Here is a 22,632-nt window from a genome sequence, read left to right as displayed (position 1 = left end):
CATAATTAAAATAAATAAATAAACTGAAAGGTCGCTGAAGATTTAAGACATAATGTTTTGGTTAAGTATGCAATTTATGTAATATGTAGTTATTAAATGAAACTTTGAAACTTTTGCTTGGAAAACATTATATAAACCCTTTCAAGCTCTGTTGGTTGCTTGAAAGGGTTGAACGTGAGACAACTGCTTTGTCCCTATCTGATTTAAATGAGGTAATATATCAGTATGAGGTAAAGTATGTGATTTATTTTTATTTCATGATTCAGCTAAACAAAAGATAAAATATTGCCAAGATTTTACATAAATCTTGCTGGAATAATTTCCATTTCCTGGGACACTAGTTTTCACTCTGAATAATTTATCTATTACTTTTTTCTTTAAAAATGATGATCAGTACACACACCGAATAGAGAAGAGTAATTAAATGAGAAAGCTTTCCATCTGTGTCTCATGCTTTCAGTCACCTTCCTCATTCTGGTCCATTATGACTGAATTCATAGGCACTCTTGACCCTGCCAGAGTCAGTGTAATTATCCTAATGAGGTGTGGTAAACCTTTTTATACCGTCTCTCTTCTCACTGTCTCTGCTACTGTGTATGTGCTCTTTTGTGTTATGAGTCACTTTTCAACTCTGATGGCCAGTGTGTTCATCTTTCCACACACACACACAACTGTGTGCACAGCCACTCCTTTCGATTTCTCCTCTTGGATTTCACATGGCCAGACAGAAGAACATGCAAGAAAAAGAAAGTGACTGAGCGCTCCAGCATAATTAGTTGCTGGCTTTTTATATTCCATATAGCCTTGGTGGACATCTCACCCTCATATCTTTATATCAAAGGGTATCAAAGGATATAAAGATAAGTCTACATTAAGACATCAGACTCCAGAGTGTCTGGTTTTCTGACCCGAGCAAAATCCAGTTTATGAGGAGAGATCAGAATACATCACTGGGTAATGTGCACTGCTGCAGACAGACAGGAAGAGATCAAGCTGGAGATATGCAGGTTAAAGACACATAATCAAAATGTTGGCTTTTAGAGTTTAAGATGAAGAATAACACACAGGCTGAATTGAAGAGGAGCTGCTCTCATGAGTCTGAAATGGTAGGGTGAGGATGAGCTTTCGGTGCAACATTTTCAATAACTGTGCAAGTTAAACTTATAAAATCGCACTGCCTCTCAATAAATTCATAGTATGTGCATGTGTGTGCCAAATTCTGGAACCATTATGCGCGTGCAGTTTTTGAGTAATTTAGCAGTCTTTCACTGGAACAATTTTTGGCAACGTGATAGCATCCCACCTGTGACAAAATTTTATCGGCCTGTATTTGAGATCAAAAGGAAGAGAGATTCCAAAGATGGGTCTAATCCAACTCATGAGCATTGGTTAGTTAAATTAGAGGTACTATTGAGTCCTGCTGGGTTGGAATTAATTTAATAAATGAGTTGGTTTAAAACTGAAACACACACCAAAAATAGGGACACACAACAAAGTTCAAAGAGTTTTGACTTCATTTATCTTTGGATAGGAACTTAAATTGTACGTATTGGAGTATTGGCCATGACCAACACCAAAGATCATAGATGGGCTGACGTTCTGTATTACAGTCTTCCTTGTAATCAAAATTCATTACTATACAAGTAGTTTTCTTGACAGCCTTGCAAAGAAAAAGAAAAAAGTGATATTGAGGCTCCTACACACAATACAGAAGTTAAGAGGAAATCCTCACAAATCTGTTTGAGGACTTTTGCATTGTTTGCCACTTTGCTTTTGATCTTCATTGTAGTCAAGTGCATAGTGACAGTTGTGCAAAACAAGAACACAGCCAAAATCAGCAACAGTGTGGTGAGCCAGAAGAGCTGGAGGCTGTATGATTAATATGCGTGCTGTTATGCAAGCTTCATGTACTCACTGTCCAGCTTTCATTCATCTCCTGTCTCACGTCTGTCTTTCCACTCAGTGCTGGGAGGCGTGGAGTCACGTGGTGTGCTGAGAAAGATTAGCGACATGTTGGAGGTGATTCTAAAGAGGATGGACAGTTTGTCCAAACTCGACAACACCTCCACCACTGACGCAAGGCGCCTGGATGAGCTCAGCTCTGCCATAAACAGGTACAGTATGTTTTTTCAGTTCTTTTAGTTCTTCTTACAGTTCTTGTGTGTTAACGGTTTACTCTATTCAGATCACCTCTCCTACGTAATGTCCTTCATAAATGTTTATAGTGATTATATATTAATAAATACAGGTTTATGTTATGTTTTTTGTCTTCGAAACGGCATCTGCCAGTATCAATCATTAATCAACATACAAAGGTTTCTTCCTATAAAAACACTGTTACCACTGTTATCAGTCTGAGTTTTATACTTCGTATACATATGAAGTTCAGGGAATAGATTAAAAAATATATAGTACAGTACTGTGCAAAAGTCTTGAGACGCCCATCATTTCTTTATGTTTTGCTTCCAAGGAGCCAGACTTTGTTGTAACCACTTTTAACACTTTAAAAGGCCTTCTGAGGGCCCTTCAAAGTGTTTTTCACTCATCCTCAGTTTAATTCGTATATCTGACCATTTTTAGACAAAGGGTCTTTTTTGTATTTTAGCCACTCACCACCGATCTACAACATTAAACGTCATTAAAGCATAAAAAGCAACTAATACGAAGGATGAGCCAGCGTTGAAAAGAACCAATTTTAATAAACTCCCGGAGAGCAGCCATTTGGCTTTTCTACCTTTAAAACCCGGAGAGCAGCCAAATGGCTGGTAGGCTTTTAGCTAAGCTTTAGCTTCAGCCAAGTGGAAGCTAAATTGGCTAGTCATTCATATGTATATTAGGTTGTTACCTGGGAATTCTGGAGGGAGGGGAGTGGGGGTTTGAGTGGATTGAGGAATTTCCCTGCGAATCTTGTTGACTGTGCCGAGGATGGTGGTTTTCCGTCTAAGAAGTTTTTGCGCAAGTGAAAGCGATGTGAAAAAATTGTCCGTGGTAACATTTCTGCCCTAGTCTAGGAATGGTTCCATCAGCCTCATTACTACATTTTCAGAAAGTCTCTCCCCAGTGGGACGATTGGGGTCCTTGCCAAGATATGGGAAGACATTGCAAATGTACTTGGATTTTAGGTCGCAAGCCACCCAAAACTTGATCCCAAACTTGTCAGGTTTACTTGCAATATACTGCAGGAAACAGCACCGAGTCTTTGATGGGAAAAGCTGTGAACTTCCTTTTGTGTTTCATCTTGATGCATTCTCAATCATCCAGGGAAATAAATCTCCAAAAGTCACCAACTTGGAGTGTTTCAGTTTGCCATCTTAGGGAGAAATCAACACACATGGGTGTATGTCCTTTGTTGCTGAGATTTATTGATAAAAACAGTACAAAAAACCAACCATTTGTACACATATTTACAAATGGCCTGCTGAGTGGTGCATGGAGCATGTTCATTGGTTCATGGACCTCCCTGAACTAATGGCATTTATTGCAATTGTCATCTTGCGGGGGGTTAACAGGGTTCCATCTCTAAATGACTGCTGGTCAGCAAACCTGGGAAACCCACAGATAATTGGAACTATGGCACGAAACCACTTCCAAGACATCATGCAACACCTACGCTTTGATGACAAGTCCACCCGCAGTGATCGAGCAAAGACTGATAAGTTCGCTGCAATTTCCAGTGTGTGGGGATCATTTGTCACCAACTGCATCACGTGCTACAACCCTGGTCTACATATCACCGTTGATGAACAGCTTTTCCCATCAAAGACTCTGTGCTGTTTCCTGCAGTATATTGCAAGTAAACCTGACAAGTTTGGGATCAAGTTTTGGGTGGCTTGCGACCTAAAATCCAAGTACATTTGCAATGTCTTCCCATATCTTGGCAAGGACCCCAATCGTCCCACTGGGGAGAGACTTTCTGAAAATGTAGTAATGAGGCTGATGGAACCATTCCTAGACAAGGGCAGAAATGTTACCACGGACAATTTTTTCACATCGCTTTCACTTGCGCAAAAACTTCTTAGACGGAAAACCACCATCCTCGGCACAGTCAACAAGATTCGCAGGGAAATTCCTCAATCCACTCAAACCCCCACTCCCCTCCCTCCAGAATTCCCAGGTAACAACCTAATATACATATGAATGACTAGCCAATTTAGCTTCCACTTGGCTGAAGCTAAAGCTTAGCTAAAAGCCTACCAGCCATTTGGCTGCTCTCCGGGTTTTAAAGGTAGAAAGGTAGAAGCCTGGGGGTGCTACTGTTAAATTGTAGTTTTAGGCACCTTATTAGTAGCAGCCTTTCTCAAAAACATGTAATTTGTTCCTATGTTTTTAGTTGAATGTACAAAAAATGCCAAATATTCCACAGACGCCAGAGTAGGGAAGGCAGCTGGTGTCCTGCGACGTCTCCAACCTATTTGGAACTCGACCTCCCTGAATGTTAGGGTCAAGATCAGACTATTGAACTCTATCGTCTTCCCTACTGCACTTTACGCTAGTGAAACCTGGTGCTCAACAAGTGCAATTATTCAACACCTGAATGTGCTTCAACAACGTGGCCTGCGGCGAATCCTGAGAATTTCCTACCGGGACCGAATAACAAATGAGGAGGTCCTACGAAGAGCAGGCACCCGCCCATTAGCCGATGTTGTTGCAGAAAGGCGCTTCTGCTTTGCGGGCCATATTTTACGCCTACCACCTCATCGCCCAGCTAAGATTGTCATGACATGGCGTCCACGCACTGGCAAGCGAAAGCAAGGCTGACCAAAGACCGCATGGCGTCGAACATTCATGGATGATCTGAGAACTGTCGACATTGCCTGGGACGAAGCTGAAGCAGTCGCTGCTGACCAACATCGATGGAGATCACCAACTGCCCGATGCACCGCCCGGCGTAGGAGGAACTAAGTGCTAAGTAATTCCACAGTTTGACAGGCACAGATACCAATCAGTTGATTCCCAAAGAGCTATTAGCTGAAAACTACTAACAATTAACTGAAAATGAATAGTTCTTTGGGCTTATGTTGGCATGGCGTGCAGTGTGTCCTTGGAAAATGTCCCAAACTGTACAAATAGAGGATAAAATAGGAAGTGTCAAAATTGATGGAATTATGAGTGCAGAAAAGTACAAAATCAGATTGTGATCCGCCATGCAATAGCATCTAGGAAGCATCTGACTGGCAACGTTTTTTTCAGCATGACAGTCCTCCCAAACACACTGCCAATGCAGAAAAGGCATACCTGTATAGAAAAACACACAATGGAACACTGTCAGTCATGGATCAGCCTCTCCATAGTCTGAGCCTCAACATTATTGAAGCTTGTGGGTTCATGTTTACAGAATGGAACAAAAGGAAGCCAGCATCCAAAGAGGAGCTTTGGATGTCCTTCAAGAAACCTGGAGAACTATTCCTGAGGATTACTTAAAGAAATTACAAGAAAGTTTGCCTGAGAGACTTCAGACTGGTCATACCATACACTTAATTTCAAGATCGTTAGATTTACACAAACTCTGCTTTTGCCTTATATACTGTATTTCCATTTATATTTTCACTTTAACTATTTCCCATTTTCCTCTTCATTTCTTTATATTTTGGCAATATATAAAGAAACAACAAGTGGCCCCAGACGTTTTCGTGGTACTGTAGATCCTTTTTTGTGATTTAAATTTGGCCAATTTCCGCTCCAGTTTCATCTTCCCTTGTATGTCCAGATGGCTTTGCAGTTGCTAAGATGAGTTCCTTATTATCATGTACAGCATCTCCCTGTCACCACTATAGTTGTGACTTCTGTCTTCTCTCCTTTTTACTCCTTGCAATATTGTGTTTAGCTCTTAAGTGCTTGCTCTCCCTTTCCCCCCTCCTACAGCCACTTGTGGAAATTGCTGACTGGTAACTCAAAATCCCTGCTGGAAACAGACAAGTCTTGCATGACCTTGCTACTCTAGCTTTTATCAGACTGCTCCCCTCTTTGCCCCGTTAGCATTGAAACATCTGATTTGTCTCTTTCTATAACATTCACTTCATTTACAACTTTCATTCTCAAACAGCCAGACTAAACTCAGCAGGAGTGATGTGATATACACTGACAGAAATCCCTTCACTTCCTCAAACCTTGTTAAATGATCCCAGATAAGCACTCAGGTTCAGGTCTGTGCAGAGGCACTCGAGCGGAAGAATGGAACGATTAATACAGTCTGACGTTGGTGTTAACTGCAATCAATGTCTAGTAATGGGCTGTTTAATGTGGAGGAAGCCGTTCTACTCCTAGGCCATTACTGAGAAGTACCCTGCTGAGAGTGTAACTCTGTATATTGTCAGGTACTCAAAGTAGGATGGTATTCATGTATTACTCTACTGAAGGGCATTGTTTTGAGGGGGTGAATAGATACTTATACTATGGGCAAGATGTAATTGCTTTTAAACATGAGCCGAAATCAATGCTGTGTCACAATCCTCTTTTAAACACTTAGTCCAGTTTGCCCTTGAGCACTAGAATTGCTGTCAGCTTACAACATCACAGCTAAATAATGAATAGATGTACTGCAGGGTCTCTCTAAATTAGTTAAAAATGTAGTAACAAGTGATTATGCTTCACAAATACATAATTAGGATAACTGAATCATAAGAACAGGCTATTTGGTCCCTGTACAGTGCTAGTGAGAGCTTGTTTGACAGTGCCAGCAATAAGTTCATGCTGGGGATTTCATTCCAACAAGGCTGCCCGATTCTGTTTAACCTTTATATTGAGAATTTCAAGGTTATAGTTCAATAGTTTTGGTTCACATCTTTGTTTTTTGGAGATAATGTGGTCATACTTTATCAAGCGATGGCCTCAAACTACAGTAGTACTAACACAGTCTGTTACTGAGTTAAATGGCATCTCCACGTAGCGTTGGACAGTATGGTTTGTAGGTTTTAGTGGTTTCACTGTATGTCCCAATATTATTTTTGTATAAAGTAAAGCTTTTTTTAATGAATTTATAAGGTATTAGTCACAGCTGATGTAGACAAGTGGTATCGACACAATGCTTCAAACTACTTTGTGAAAATTGGAATAAAAGATGGCGTTAGCTAGCATGACAGCAAATAGTTCAAAGTCCCTTTTGCAGCCAGCATTACCCAACAAGCATTGATGATGTAACTTTTTTAACTGTGTAATTATTGGTATAAGAAACAGATTATGTTTCACAAATAATTGTATTTTATGATGCTGAAGTTAGTTCTTTTGGCTGCTCCGTTTAGGGTCCACACAGTGAATCATGTGCCTCAATCTCAGTGTATCTGTAGTATCATCCTCTGTTAAGATAAGATAAGATAAGATAACCTTTATTAGTCCCACACGTGGGAAATTTGTTTTGTCACAGCAGGAAGTGGACAGTGCAAAAGTTATGACGCAAAAATTAGAATACAATAAGAATAAATACAGTACACAGCTGTACAGAATAGAATAAAATAATATACTATATACAGTAGAATAAAATAGAATAAAAATATACAATAAGATAAAAATAGAATACGAATGCTATATACAACTGAGTAAAAATACAACGATGCCAGAAAAGATTATTGCACTTAGTGTTATTGCACATGTGTGGATGTGTGTGTTTGTTCAGTTAAAGTCTTTGTTGTGGAGTCTGACAGCAGTGGGGAGGAAAGACCTGCGAAATCTCTCCGTCCCACACCGTGGGTGCCGCAGTCTCCCACTGAAGGAGCTGCTCAGTGCTGTCACAGTCTGCTGCATGGGGTGGGAGACGTTGTCCAACAGGGATGACAGCTTAGCCGCCATTCTCCTGTCACTCACCACCTCCACTGGGTCCAGAGGGCATCCTAGAACAGAGCTGGCCCTTCGGATCACCCTGTTCAGTCTCTTCCTGTCCCCAGCAGAGATGCTGCCGCCCCAGCAGACCACACCATAAAAGATAGCAGAAGCCACCACAGAGTCATAGAAGGTCTTCAGGAGTGGGCCCTCCACCCCAAACGACCTGAGTCTCCGCAGCAGGTACAGCCTGCTCTGCCCTTTCCTGTAGAGGGCGTCTGAGTTATGAGTCCAGTCCAGTCTGTTGTTCAGATGAACACCAAGGTACCTGTAGCTGTCCACAGCCTCAGTGTCCATACCCTGGATGTTCAGTGGTTGCAGTGGAGAATGCTCGTGCCTGCGGAAGTCTACCACCAGCTCCTTGGTTTTACTGGCGTTGATCTGGAGGTAGTTCAGCTGGCACCAGTCCACAAAGTCTTGAGTCAGTCCTCTGTACTCCTTGTCGTCCCCATCAGTGATGAGGCCGACTATTGCAGAGTCATCAGAGAACTTCTGCAGGAAGCACTGGGTGGAATTGTGGGAGAAGTCTGCAGTGTAGATGGTGAAGAGGAACGGAGCCAGAACCGTTCCCTGTGGGGCCCCCGTACTGCAGACGACCCTGTCCGACACACAGCCCTGAGTCCTCACATACTGTGGTCGGTCGGTGAGGTAGTCCAAAATCCAGGTAGTGAGGTGATGGTCCACTCCAGAGTTCTCCAGCTTGTCCTTCAGAACCGAGGGAAGAATAGTGTTGAAGGCACTGGAGAAATCAAAGAACATGATTCTCACAGTGCTTCCAGCGGTCTCCAGGTGAGCGAGGGAACGATGTAGGAGGTGAATGACGGCATCATCCGCTCCAATGCCAGGCTGGTAGGCAAACTGAAGTGGGTCCAGTGATGAGCTTGTTAGGCGCCGAAGCTGAGCCAGGACCAACCACTCCAGGGTCTTCATCAGGTGGGATGTCAGAGCCACCGGCCTGTAGCTGTTGAGGTCCTTGGGGCGTGAAGTCTTTGGCACTGGTACAACACAGGAGGTTTTCCAGAGCTGTGGGACTCTTCCCAACCTCAGGCTCAGGTTGAAGAGGTGCTCCATCACCCCACACAGTTGGTCCGCGCAGGACCTGACGACCCTCGAGCTGATGCCATCTGGGCCCGCTGCCTTCTTGCCATTAATCCTCCTCAGTTCCCTCCTAACCTGGGTGGTTGAGAGAGACAGGCTGGAGCCTTGTGTTGAGTGTGTATTGGATGCTGTTGTTGGGGGTGGGGGGGAGTGAGCAGGGTGAATAGAGGAGGTGTGAAGTGTCTGAGGTGTCAGAGGTGGAACAGCAGCAGTGGGGGTGGGTGAGTCTGCAGCCGATGTTGCAGACTGTCTCATGGTTGAATCAAATCTGTTGAAGAAATGATTCAGTTCATTTGCCCACCTCACATCCCTCCCAGGCAGAGAGTTCTGCTGTTTGTGGCCTGAGATGGTTCTGAGGCCTCTCCAGACTTCACCAACGTTGTTTTGCTGAAGCTGGTTCTCCATCTTCTGCCTGTAGCTCTCCTTCCCATTCCTTATCAGTCCCCTCAACTCTCTCTGCACCCTTTTCAACTCCTCTTTGTCTTTGGATTTGAAGGCCCTCCTCTTCTGCTTGAGGACAGCTTTAATTTCTGGGGTAATCCAAGGTTTGTTGTTGGAGAAACACCGTACAGTCCTGGTAGGTACGGTGTTATCCACACAGAAATTAATATAGTCAGTAATGCATGTAGTAAGGCTGTCGATGTCCTCTCCATGGTCGTCACAGATCACCTCCCACACAGTCGACTCAAAACAGTCCTTAAGAGCCTCCTCGCTCTCCTCTGACCATCTCTGCACTGTGCGGGTGGCTGGTGGCACCCTGCGCACTAAGGGCTCATACACAGGGACAAGGTGCACCAGGTTGTGGTCAGATTTGCCCAGTGGAGGGAGAGGTGATGAACTGTATGCCTCTTCAGCATTGGCATACAGTAAGTCCAGTGTTTTATTGTCTCTGGTTGAGCAGGTCACATACTGGGTGAAGGTGGGCAGTGTGGAGTCCAAAGAGGCATGATTGAAGTCCCCTGATATTATGAGAAGGGCTCTCGGAGATTGTGTTTGCAGTCTGCTGACCACTGAGTGGAGAGTGTCACAGGCTGCATCCGCGTTGGCCGAGGGGGGGACATACGCTGTTATTGCGATAACATGCGAGAATTCCCGGGGCAGATAGTACGGACGCATGCTAACGGCATGTTAGTTAGTTACACTAACTCTCTGCATGCCCTTCTTAACCACATCCATGAATTTTCTCTGTGGTCTTTCCTATGGCCTAGCACCTCAACATCTTTTGTCCAGTATGTTTACTGTCTCTCCTTTGCACATGTCCAAACCATCTCAGCCATGCTTTTATAACTTTGTTTCCAAACTGCTCAACCTGAGCTGTTCCTCTGATGTTCTCATTTCTAAGCCTGTGCATTCTGGTCACTCACAATGAAAATCTATACATCTTTAACTCTTTTTGTCAGCGTCATAGTTTTCCAAACCAGACACCTTTCCCCTATGGTGCTGTCCTTCTGTCACAGATCACCCTGGAGATATAATCTCCACCCACTCATCCTTGTCTGGACTCTCTTCTTCATTTTCTTCCTCTTATGTGTCCTGCACCACCCTCACATGCAGTACCACAGACCTTGTCTTGGCAACCTATTGTATAGATCCACAGAGACACAGCAGCAACTCTTTCTTCCCTTCTTTATATGTCTCATCAATACTCTCAAAGCAAACATGTATGTGCAGTCTCATTCTTGGCATGAAGCCACACTGCTGCCCATTAGTTGTCACCACTCTTCCTAACCTAGCTTAAACAACTCTTCCCCAAAGCTTCATGGTATGGCTCATTAGCTTTACCCTTTTGACCACCTCTGCACATCACCCTTGTTCTTGAAAACTGGTGCCATTGCACGTCTCCATTCCTCAGGTATCCTCTCACTCTCTTTAATTTTATTCAGCAGTCTGGTTAAAAAGTCCACTACCTTAAACATCTCCATACCTCCACAGGTATGTATCTGGGCCCTTTCCCCTCATCTTCTTCATAGCTGATTTCACTTCCTCCTTACTAATTCTCTGCACTTCCTAATTCATTAACTGTCCTTCATCTGTCCTCCTTTCTCTCTCTCTCATGTTCTGCATTCATGAGCTCCTCAAAGTAATCCTTCAAGCTTCTCAACACACTCTTTTCACTTATTAGTGCACTTCCATCCACATCCTTCATCACCCTAATCTGCTGTACATCCTTTCCATCTTGATCTCTCTGTCTAGCCAGTAAATATACGTCTTTTTTTCCTTTGTTAGAGTCCAACCTCACATACAACACCAGGTTTTCCCTTTCTCTGCTGCAGGCCTAGCCTCCCAGTATCCCTGTCTATTGTCTTCATCTCCCTGACTATCACAAGTTTTCTTTGCTAACCTTTTCCTTTGAATAGTTTCTTTTACTCACTTGTACCTAATTTCACCACAAAGTCACCTTGTCCTCATTCCTCTGTCCAGAGAGTACACCAAACCCCTCTGTTGGCACTTTCTCTCAGTACTATAGTTGTACTTTCAGTTATCTGGTCTCAACTCCTCCCTGAACTCTGTGCAACATTTTTTCCTTCCTCAGCTTCCACCATTTAATCCATGTCTCTGCCTTGACTCGCTTCCTCTTCTTGATTTTCAAAGTCCTCCTACAGACTACCATCCAAAGCTTCTTAGCAGCATTCTCCCTGATACCACCTTGTAGTATCTCTTTCAGATTTCACCATTTGCAAAAGATTTTGGAGATTTAGTTGTGGATTATTAATTATTAATTTGGTTCTTATGTGACAAGCATACACTGGTAATAATGGTCCCTTCTTGATTTTTTTCTTGCATTCCTAATAGCAATTAATATAATACATGCATAGAGTATGCATATGACATTACAACTACTGGATTTGTACATCCAGTATATCTTCATATCTTGTTCAAAAGTGGAGTGGGAGATTGACAGACAGATTGATAAAGCATCTGCGGTAATCATCGATCCTACCCTCAGCTGTGGCTATAATCTGTGGGCAGTAAGTGAAGCAATAAGAACACAGTGGGTACAAACACTCTTCCTCTGAAGGGTTTCTGGGCCCACCCACGGTGAGAGGGTGAGGAGCTCTGTCATTAAGGAGGGGTCAAACCAGACCTGCTGCTCCTCTTTGTCAACAGAAAATAACTGAGGTGGTTTGGCCATCGGATTAGGATGCCTCCTCTCGCCTTATGGTTGAGGTCTTTTGGGCATGTTAAAACAGATGTATATTTAATTAAAAGTGTTTGTCTTGCGGGCATAAAATATGGAGTGTATGAGCATTATAAAAGCATTTAGTTATGATATCTGAATGGTAGAGAATAAATCTTAGCAAGGTCTCTCCAGCCACAATGATAGATAGTGTCTGGTCACTATTATTGTTTTGTGAGGTGTTTTAAGTTATTGTATTTTTTAAAATAAGTATTCAGAATACACCAAAACAGTAACTGTTTTCTTTTTTTTTAACCACTGAGTAAAAGAAAGTATAAAAACTCCAACAGGGCAACATTTGGAGTGTGATTGCTGCAATCAAGCTAACAAAATTAACCTGGAACACATACTCAGTTTGATGCGAGTAGGTGTTTGCTGTGTTTTCTCCTAATTTAACTCAATTTAGAGCTCACCGCTACTGCTAAAAAAGGTCACTAAAAATATTTTTAAAATGCACATTTGTTTTCATCTAATATGATATTAAATCAAATCAAAATGGCATTTAATTGTCAATAGTCTCATTTAACAGGAGTTATTTGAATGGAGTATTTGCATAGTGGTAGACCTATTTTCAGCAACCATCACTCCGGTTTTCTGTTGGAACGTTGTGTTACTTATGAAAGTTTATCATTTGATATCCTTTGAAATGCTAATTGATCATTAGGGGAAAAAACAAAATTATGTTTTAACAGCTGAAAAACTTTGTGGTAATTAAAGCGCTGAAATTGGTGAGTTGATGAAGCATCAGCCTCTGTATGTTCAATTATAGTATTTTTAAAATGGCCAAAAACACTTTCTTTTCTTGTTCTGGATATTTATTCATTTAGGAAATAAAATTGAAAACATATAATGGTGTGCTGCTTCCTACTAAGAGAACGACACAAACTGCCTGTGGCTGCCTGATAGTCAGAAAGGTTGATTAAAAGGTGTGCAACAAGACAACTACATGAAAATGTTCTGTTAAGGAAACAGGCCACCTAACAGGTCCTCAACATGAAGTGACACAAAACTTAAACTTAGATACATAGAAAGTGTTATGGACAGAAGAAAGTCTGTGTTTGCTCTATGTCTGTTGTTTAACACATGAGGGATGTGGAACACATGAAAAGATGCTGGCGCTCCACAAACCTGCCAAGGAGGAAATGCAAGGACTTGGGTGTATTTGGGTAAAGTAGGAGATATAATCATGTGAAAACTATTTTCATGTGACTGTGAAGTCTTATATCTTACTGACTGTTCTTTTAGCCACTCATTAAAAAAAAAAATCCATTACAGTGTCTCCTGGTTTCCAAAGCCCAGTGAGCAGTTTTGTACATACAATATATTTCAACTGTGTTTGATATCAATAATAGAAATTTACTTTCAATGCAACAATTTTCACAAAGTAGTTTGAGGTATTGGGTCACTGTGTGACTCATACCTAAAGCCTTGCAGCATATTTACACCAGTATATTTTAGGTATGCCAAAGTCAGGCAAGGATAGCAGCCAATTTCTATTGGTCATGCTGTAGAGCAAACCCACAAAATAGACAAGGAAAAAAAATCAAGGTTAGAGATTGACTCAAGTTTTTCTACAAGCAGTGCAACTTTCTTCAATTCTCTCATTACAAAGTTTAACTCAGCACTGGTGCTCTGTGAGTAATATAAAATCTAATCCAGAACACATTGTTATCACAAAAAACATTGATTTTTTTTATCATTATTCTTTTTTGGAAATTTGTTTCAGATTTAGAAGGAGACCCTTGGAGTGGAGGAGTTTTGATAGCTGGAATGAAAGTTTTGATTCAGCATGCAGAATAAGAAACAAAGGAAAGTGGTGGGCAGATAGAAATGGGCACACATACACAACCATGTATTCGTAATCGTAACTTCTGTGATGGGGAGTAATATGTATGTGTGTGTGTGTGCACATATTAGTTAATGTGAGGTCATTCCTGCTAAAAAGCAGTTTGATCCTGAGAAAAGTGCACAGATCTGTGCACCTGCAGAAATTATGGCTGTACACACGCACACCAGAGTGACTATCACAACACTGATGACTTAACGTTCCTCTTTAGTTCAGTAATTTTCATTCACTCAATCGTTTCCCCTCTCGTATACTTCCTGTGTTTCTTTTCCGCCCTGTTCTTAATAACTCTGTCTCACTTTTCTTTCTACGTTCCTGTTTTCCTCCCTGCACGTTCTCTTCCGGCTGCTCTACACAGAATGAGTGAGTGTGTGTCAGCAAGGAAATTGGGAATGAGTGACGTGGTAAAGTGTGATTTTTTTCCAGCAGGGAGAGGAACAAATGGGAGGAAAGCACTTTATAAAAACATATCCCAAATCCAGGCCAGACAGGCACACACACACACCCATGCACACACTCACACACATATACACTGGGCGGCAGTCCCATCACAATGTGAGCTTCATTGGTGCTGACACACTCCAATGTAGCAGTGAATGGGACTTGATGTCTGAGGCCCCAGCCTATGATTCGCCCACAGGGCAGCCACTCATTAAAGTACAAAAAGGAGCAAAGGGAGGGAAAGGGACAGAGGAAATGGGAGGCGAAGATGAGGCAGGGGGAAAGGATGCAGATTTGATTCACTCGGTTTTACTGTGCAGTGGATAAGCCGCTAGATTGGTAAGTTTGCCCTTAGGCATAAACACTAGGAAGATCACTACTCTGGCATTGCTTCACCAATTTCTCCTCCCTTAAGCAACATCTAGGCTCCATCAGTAGCTACACTTCTTCACTGCTGGGGCCTTCTTTCTACAACAGCTATTGGAAGTAATCAACAACGAAACACCTATTTAATTAATTTCCTGGATTCACTTGCTTTAAAGTTTGTTTGTTTTTTTGTAGTCAGTGAACAGAGACAGGTAGCTTCAAAAGTAGCTTCAAAATATTTGATTTGTCTCTTTAGTTACTTTAGCCTTTAGCCTACCTACATGAACATTACATGAGAGGGCATAATGTTTTACTTGACCCAGGTTTCTGGGTCATTTTTGGGATCATTTCTGGCTCATTTTGACATTCTTTGGTCCTAATTTGTATTTACTGAGATGTTAAAAGGTATTGATGTTAAAATGGTGCAAAAGCCCTGATGACTGAGAAAGTTTCAGAAACATTAGATCCTTCCCCTTGGGTGAGAGAATCCAATGTGCTGTTAAGGTGCTCTTAAATTGTAAAAGCCCAATACTCTTATATAAATTCTATTCAGTTCAATTCAATTGTATTTATACAGCACCAAATCACAACAGCAGTGGCCTCAATGAGCTTTATATTGTAAGGCAGACCGTACAATAATACATACAGAGAAACCCAACAATCATAGGACCCCCTATGAGCAAGCACTTTGGCGACAGTGGGAATGAAAAACTCCCTTTTAACAGGAAGAAACCTCTGGCAGAACCAGGCTCAGGGAGGGGCGGCCATCTGCTGCGACTGGTTGGGGAGAGAGAAGGAAGACAGGATAAAAAACATGCCGTGGAAGAGAGACAGAGATTAATTACGAGTATGATTTTATGCAGAGAGGTCTATTAACACATGGTGACTGAAGAAGAAATACTCAATGCATCATGGGAATTCCCTGGCCGTCTACACCTATTGCAGCATAACTAAGGGAGGATTCAGGGTCACCTGATCCAGTCCTAACTATATGCTTTATTAAAAAGGAAAGTTTTAAGCCTAATCTTAAAAGTAGAGATAGTGTCTGTCTCCTGAATCAAAACTGGAAGCTGGTTCCACAGAAGAGGGGCCTGAAAACTGAAGGCTCTCCCTCCCATTCTACTTTTAAATACTTTAGGAACAACAAGTAAGCCTGCAGTGCGAGAGCAAAGTGCTCTAATAGGGTGATATGGTACTACAAGGCCATTAAGATAAGATTGGGCCTGATTATTTAAGACGTGTGTGAGGAGCAGGATTTGTTTTCTATAAGATGCTTATAGATGATCTCAATTAAGAGTATCAGTCTGCCAATATTACTCAATGTTATTGAGCTATCAGGGATACGACAGTGTCTGTAATGTCCAGGTCCTCTGACTTGTTCTCAGTCGTCCAGGTTGTGGTAATCTAAGGAGCTTGTAAAAAAAAAAGTGATTGCACTTCTTTACAGAAGGGTAGGATATCATATAGAATAACAAATACAACAACATTTTCATCATTGGTCATCCCTTGTAGCAGGTATATAAGAGAAAGCATGAAATCCCAATGCACTCCAGACCCACACCCTCAGACAAAAACTGGTTCATCCCGAAGACAAAACTCCCAAACACATTTTAAACAACGTAGTGTATGTTGTACAGTGCAGCGAGGAATGCTCAGACCTCTACATTGGAGAAACCAAACAGCCACTCCATAAACGCATGGCACAACATCTGCATCTAAAAGATAAAGGCCAATCTTTCGAGGATGCCAGTGTTCACATTTTGGACAGATGGTTTGAAAGAGGAGTGAAAGAGGCCACCTATTCCCTCTGTGAATGACCATCTTTGAACAGGGGGGTGGCTTACAACACCAACTGTCTTCCACCTACAATGCAGTTTTGAGATCCTCAGGATTCCCATATGCTTGTTTGCCATTCACCTAGGGACCATTTTTGATCCGAGGACACCACAAGGGGTTACTGCCCACTCACAACTTGTGTCAGGTGATCTCAGTAGGTCACATGGTAGGGCAAGTCAAGGTCTCACAATGGGTTTTCACACCTTGGCTCTTTTGATGAGGCACATGATCAATAGTGGGTCAATGACCCTTTTAAAGGAACAACTCCCATTTGGGTTTAAATACCTGATTTCGTTTTAGTACTGATGAAGCTTTTCAGATGAGAGGTGAAACGCTTTCAAGAAACCTAAAGAAGTCCAGTCGCTTTTCTTTCCAGGCTCCTCAAAATCTGCCATATTTATTCATGTCTGATGACTGCAAAAATCATAGCATACAATTCATATTCTTTTTCTTCAAACTCATCAATCGTTTGGTGGCACAAGCACTTTATTTGTGCCTTTATACATGTGTATAGGCATATATGCCAGTCTGTATTTGTGAAAATTGGTCTATTAACACCATGAAACTGGGTGGCATAAGACAACATGAGCATAAACAAAAAAAAACACCAGCCAAACCCACAAGCTAACACCTTGTCATGTGGATCTTTTGTTCAGATAGCTTTCATTGATGGGATGCTGCCAGAGCTGTCCTCTTCCCTTAAGAGGATGAAGTCATTAAGCAGAATGGGAGGGAGAGAGAAATAAGTACATGAAAACAGATTTTTATTTGTATCCTTAGAAAGCCTCCCTCTAGTTAACATTGATTTTCTCTTGCTGCCAGTTCATTTTCAGAGTGTTCTACTTCTACTTGGCTCCATCTGTGAATTTCTTCTCGTTTCTTCTCCCCCTATACTTTCTTCCCGTTTTGTTTTCCCTTTGCGCTTCCTCATTTCTGTCTTGTTCCGCTCATTTGTAAAAGAGCCAACTGTCTACATTCATCAAACGGGAGGAAACTTTATTGCAAGTAGCGTGCAACAGTCAACCATCAAATATGTATATCCTTGTACTTCTTTGATCATAATCATCGTTTAATGTTTCAGTCAAGCTGTTTTGGCTGCTTCCTCGTGAAGGCACAGGGGATGTCTTTATTTTATCCTCTTTTTCCTTAACATAAAGGTCCCTCTGGCACTCGTGGTCTGTTTGCTGTGGATGGTTGATCTCCTTTCCTTTCATGCCAGTGTTATTCCATTTTATCCTCAACTCTCCCAGTCTATGTATGTCTTCCTCATTGCTTTTGCCCTATCTGGATCACATTGTGCAAGCTGCTTCTATTGCTCTTTCATCCACATCTCTGCCTTAGTTTCTCCCGCTCTGGCTGTCTCCTTTCTCCTTCCCTGTGTGTTCATCTCTCGAGATTAGTTTACACTGTAGCATAAATTAGAGCTGAGATTAGAAGGTCATGTTCCATGAGGCAAAGTTGCACAGTTAAGCCCCCCAAAGAGAGCCTTACATAAGATGGGTTACCTATCTTACCAAGCACTGTGTTATCTTCTTCGGCTGGGAACTTTTGTGGAATCCTCTCTAAAATAATATTAATGTTTCAGTCGAATTTTATAACCTAAAATGATCCTGGTTCTCATTGTAAGACAATGTAAGATAATAAGTTGAACTGATGCAATTTACTAATGTGTATTTTCCTCACTTCAATGAAACACAGGACTGAAATCATAATCTGTTGTAAGCTCTTATTATAACTGCTACAGAGCACATTCATGCTAAGTGTGTTTGGAAAGGTTTGTTAATACAGTGGATATTGTTTTCTCTGTAGTTTGTTAGATGTGCGGAGTATAATTTGTGGCAATAAAAAATACATGCAATAATTGATCTTAATTAAGCTCTAGTTTAAAATCCTTTTATACAAAACTGACATGAAATGCGGCGCTTAAAAAAATATATATATAAAATGCATAAGCATAGCTAAGTAATGTGAGAACTGGAGATGACTTTTTCTCTGAAACAACAGATAATAATGGCTCTGCTACTGAAAATAGTTACTAATAATTAACTGAAAGTGAACTGCTGTACGCCCACCTTTACTTGACATATTGTGCCTTATCAAATAAAAGTAAAATTTATATACAACAAGTAAAAGTCACTTACGTAACTTTCCAGTATCTTTATAATTTCACCAGATAACAGGACATTAACCCTTTTCTTTTTTTTTCCATTTGCCTACATAATCCGGTCGTTAAGTGATGACGTGACGAATCCTACTTCCGGGCCTAAAGTAGTCTGCGTTTAATATGGCTTTTGTGTTGTTAACATTTTTAATGTTTTGCACTTTCTTCTATTTAATCTCAAAAAGCTCCTAAAACAGTCAGTGATCACCGTTGACCTCCCTCGGCTTTTATTACCGCTAATCATTTATTTAAGCTCAGTTTTTAAAACCTTAGGATGTAGCTACAGCCCAGCCCATGCAGCAGTATATGAATGACTAACCTCGTATTGTGGATGGATTATCTCAGTTGTTCTCCTGGCTGAAGTTTGGTCCTTTTACAGCATCCTGCCATGCGATTACATTTGTTCCTGACCACCGAGAACACTCACGTTAAGTTTTATCGAGTGGAAAAAAAGTTAGCTTGTTTATATTATGCTAACATAGCTGTGTCGCTAGGTCACATAGCACATCATTATATACCAGCTAGCCAAACTTCAGTAACCCTACAAACGTTACTGCTGTTTAGTTTTCTGTCTTCATTTATGCTGGAAGTGATAGCAGAGCTGTACGTTTTAATTTGTTTCCAAAACCCGGCAGTCAGGACATGCTATATTGTATTTAGATAGAAGCTAGCGAGCTAAATTCCTGCTAACTTCTAACGCCGTTAAATGTCATAAATTCCGTTTTCATGGATGCCTGGATGTTAAATTCAATTGTTACACCTGGTAGAGCAGAACGCTGATCATTTTATTAAAGATGAAAGACTTTAGACAGTTTTTCAACTCTCAGTAATGCCATAGTGATCGTTTGATATATGGACCTGCAGCGGAGTTTCGGTCCAGACACGGCTAGTGACGTCAGACTTAACGACCGGATTATCCTAGCAACTGCCCATCCTCAAGATACTGACTTGTGGTTAAAATGTCCATGGGTGAAGTTCATTAGGTTTGTTGTTATTAACATTTTTGCAGTGGTTCCCCCATGTTTTATTTTGGCGAACTCTGTGTCATCACTTACACTAATGACATGATCCCTTATACGCAAGTATTCTTACACCGCTGTGTATGTTTTGCACATGCTTGAAATGAACCTCATTACCGAACCACTAATATGTAAAGCTGATCAACCGGTCACTGATCTGGGCAAAGAATGCTAAAAATAGGTCCTTGCCGGTTGATCGATAGATCTCCAGATACAGACGGATGAATAGATGGATGGAGTTGGGATGGTGGCTCATACTTAGCTCGGTACTGGAAGCAAAACTCACTTTTACTGTCTAATAATGGATGTTTCTTTAAAATGTTTTTAAAGAACAGAATTTTTTGACAAACAGAAATTATGTAAAATGAAAAATATTTTTCCAAACATGTACATACTCTTCAAGAGTTTTATTGAAAAAGAAAAAAGTAATTCCATAGCTGCACTTAATGTGAATTATTCAGACAAACGTACAAGTTAGTGTGCTGTATGCCAAAATTTTACCTCACCTAACCAAACCACTACACATCACTTTACTTTACAACATTACATTCTGGTGACAGCTGTTGTCCCTGAAATATACATACCCCTAAAAATAATGGATTCTCTGTTGCAGTGAACATATTAAAGAGGGTGCAAACATACGCAGTGAAGCTTACAAGTGACACTTACAAAGATGTTAATGGAGCATGGAGACTCCCTGTCACTTTGATGGCTGTCCTGTTCTTTGTTTACACTTTGTAAAGCAACAAAAAAATTTCTTCACATATTCCCTCCGCCCCATCATTTATTATTTATTTAGTTGCTGTTGTTAGCATTAATTTAGTTCAGCAGACATGTGATGATGCTATATAGACACATATACACACATACATGATCAATAATTTGTATTATCTTCCCTGATGATGAGTTATTGTGCTTTATTCAAGCCTCTGGCTTTAATGAGGGTTAATACCATCTGCTGATTAGACAATACAGTCAGACAGGAAGGCACACGCATACACAGACACATGCTGCATGCTGCAAGTGAATCATTTAAATGGACATAATGGGCACAGCAGTGTGGGTGTGCAGGCTTGGCTTTGCACTGTATGACGTGCAACCATGCAGTCTAATGTTTTGGGAAGGAAAACTGAAACATATACACATAATACGCACACATTTCCCACACATCTTATTATGTGAATGGGAAGTGTCACACCCCAGAGAGGAAGTGGTATTAACAGTGAAGGTCTTTTCCTATTTCACGCTCCAACCATGTGTCTACTAATTTGCATCCCCTACTAACACTTCTACATCTATTGAGATGTAAAAAAAAAAAAAAAAAAAGGGGGGGGGGGGGGGGGGGGAGTTGCAACGGAAAGTAAGAGAGAAAAGGGAGTTGGCACAAATCGGACGGAAAAAGGTAGAAACCACAAGTGGAGAAGTGGAATAACAAGAGAGGAGGGTCATTAGCCCATGAATGAATGAGTGAATGAATGAATGAATGAATGAATGAATGAATGAATGGAGAAAGAGTATGTAGTAGGGAATGCACTAAATGTCAATGCACAAGATGGGGGTGAATGGCAATGGTTGCTTGAAGATTTTGCTGCCAGGTGTGTAAGTAACACAAGTGCTGTACTTTGCCATCTGTCCATCGTGATCACCTGCGTTTCTTCACTCTAAGTCCAGGTGTTTTGTGTCTACAGGTTTCAACCAGCCAGCCTGGTGGAGAGGATCCAAGCTATCGCCCAGAATGTCTCTAACATGGCCATCAGGGTGGAGCAGATATTGCAAAACAGTATGGTGCAAGGCAGAGGTACAGTATCATTATCATCATGGTTTCACCTTCTTGTTTACAATATGTGTGAGTAAAATCCAGCTTATCATTGGTTTCCTTGTTCTGTAGATTGACTACAATTGCAGACAACATCATAAATTAATATACAGCACAGGGATATTACAAGAACAATAAATAAGTATACAAGACGCACCTCACTCTCATCCAGCCTGCTCCACTCTTATGATTTACATTAAGAAACTGATTGATTAACGTTGTTACCCCAAAGGGAAACGGGCTTGCATTATGCACAATAAACACACAATTGCGTACAATGTCATTATACACAATAAAAATGTACACATAAAAGAGGAGGGGACTGGCAGACACTTGGTACCAGTGATGGTATACGTGGTCTCACACAATGTGAAGAGTGCATCGCAAACATTGCACCACTGCATAAGATCAGCCACTGAAATGTAATCAGTAATTTACAACTTGAAGCACAGCTGAACACATGAACAGCTGTCAGCTTGTGATGACAAATATGCAGACCCACACATGCAAAGGAATGAGGAGAAACAGAAACACACACACATCTGTTATTCGGGTGTTTTTTTGTTTGTTTTTTATCACTGACACAAATCAGTTTTCATACCGTGTCAGTTAGCAGAGCTTCTGTCTGACACCTTCTGACACAAAAATATTAAAACATAGTAGAAAGTATTTGGACAATGGGTCGTTATACTAGATTAAAATAGACAGTCAAAAACACCACCATGAAAAAAATGAGATGTTTGATTTGAGTCAACATCCAGAATCTTCTGTAGTCAGTCATATCAGATTTTTTTGTTTTGTTTTGTTTTTCCCAGTAAATTAAAAATCGAGAGAAATAAACTCAGGCTATGGAATCATCACGGAAGCTCTGAAGTTGAGGCGAGGTCATCTCTGTAAATGTCAGCTCTTATCCAACTGTGTGGTTTTCTGTTGTCTTGTTCACAACAGACTTTTTTTTAATCAAAACCGCAGTAATACCAAATATCCGCCCACTTTCCTCTGTTACTTTTTTCTTGAGGCTAATTGCTCAACTCTTTACATGAGAATAAATGAGCATTA

The 22,632-nt window shown here is 41.1% G+C and overlaps 1 protein-coding gene across 1 annotated transcript in view; it reads left to right on the top strand.

Moving 5' to 3' along the window:
* The window catches only part of LOC113023992 (alpha-1,6-mannosylglycoprotein 6-beta-N-acetylglucosaminyltransferase B-like), a 126,400-nt gene that overhangs the window by 38,252 nt on the left and 65,516 nt on the right, over positions 1–22,632 (top strand). Inside the window, exons 3-4 of the mRNA XM_026170530.2 lie at positions 1,964–2,114; positions 21,446–21,555. Of these exons, the coding sequence (XP_026026315.2) occupies positions 1,964–2,114; positions 21,446–21,555 (261 nt within the window). The remainder of the gene's footprint in view (positions 1–1,963; positions 2,115–21,445; positions 21,556–22,632) is intronic.

Source organism: Astatotilapia calliptera, chromosome 6 (assembly GCF_964374335.1).
Source record: "Astatotilapia calliptera chromosome 6, fAstCal68.1, whole genome shotgun sequence".
NCBI classification, from domain to species: domain Eukaryota; kingdom Metazoa; phylum Chordata; class Actinopteri; order Cichliformes; family Cichlidae; genus Astatotilapia; species Astatotilapia calliptera.
This window is presented reverse-complemented; position numbering and strand designations above follow the sequence as displayed.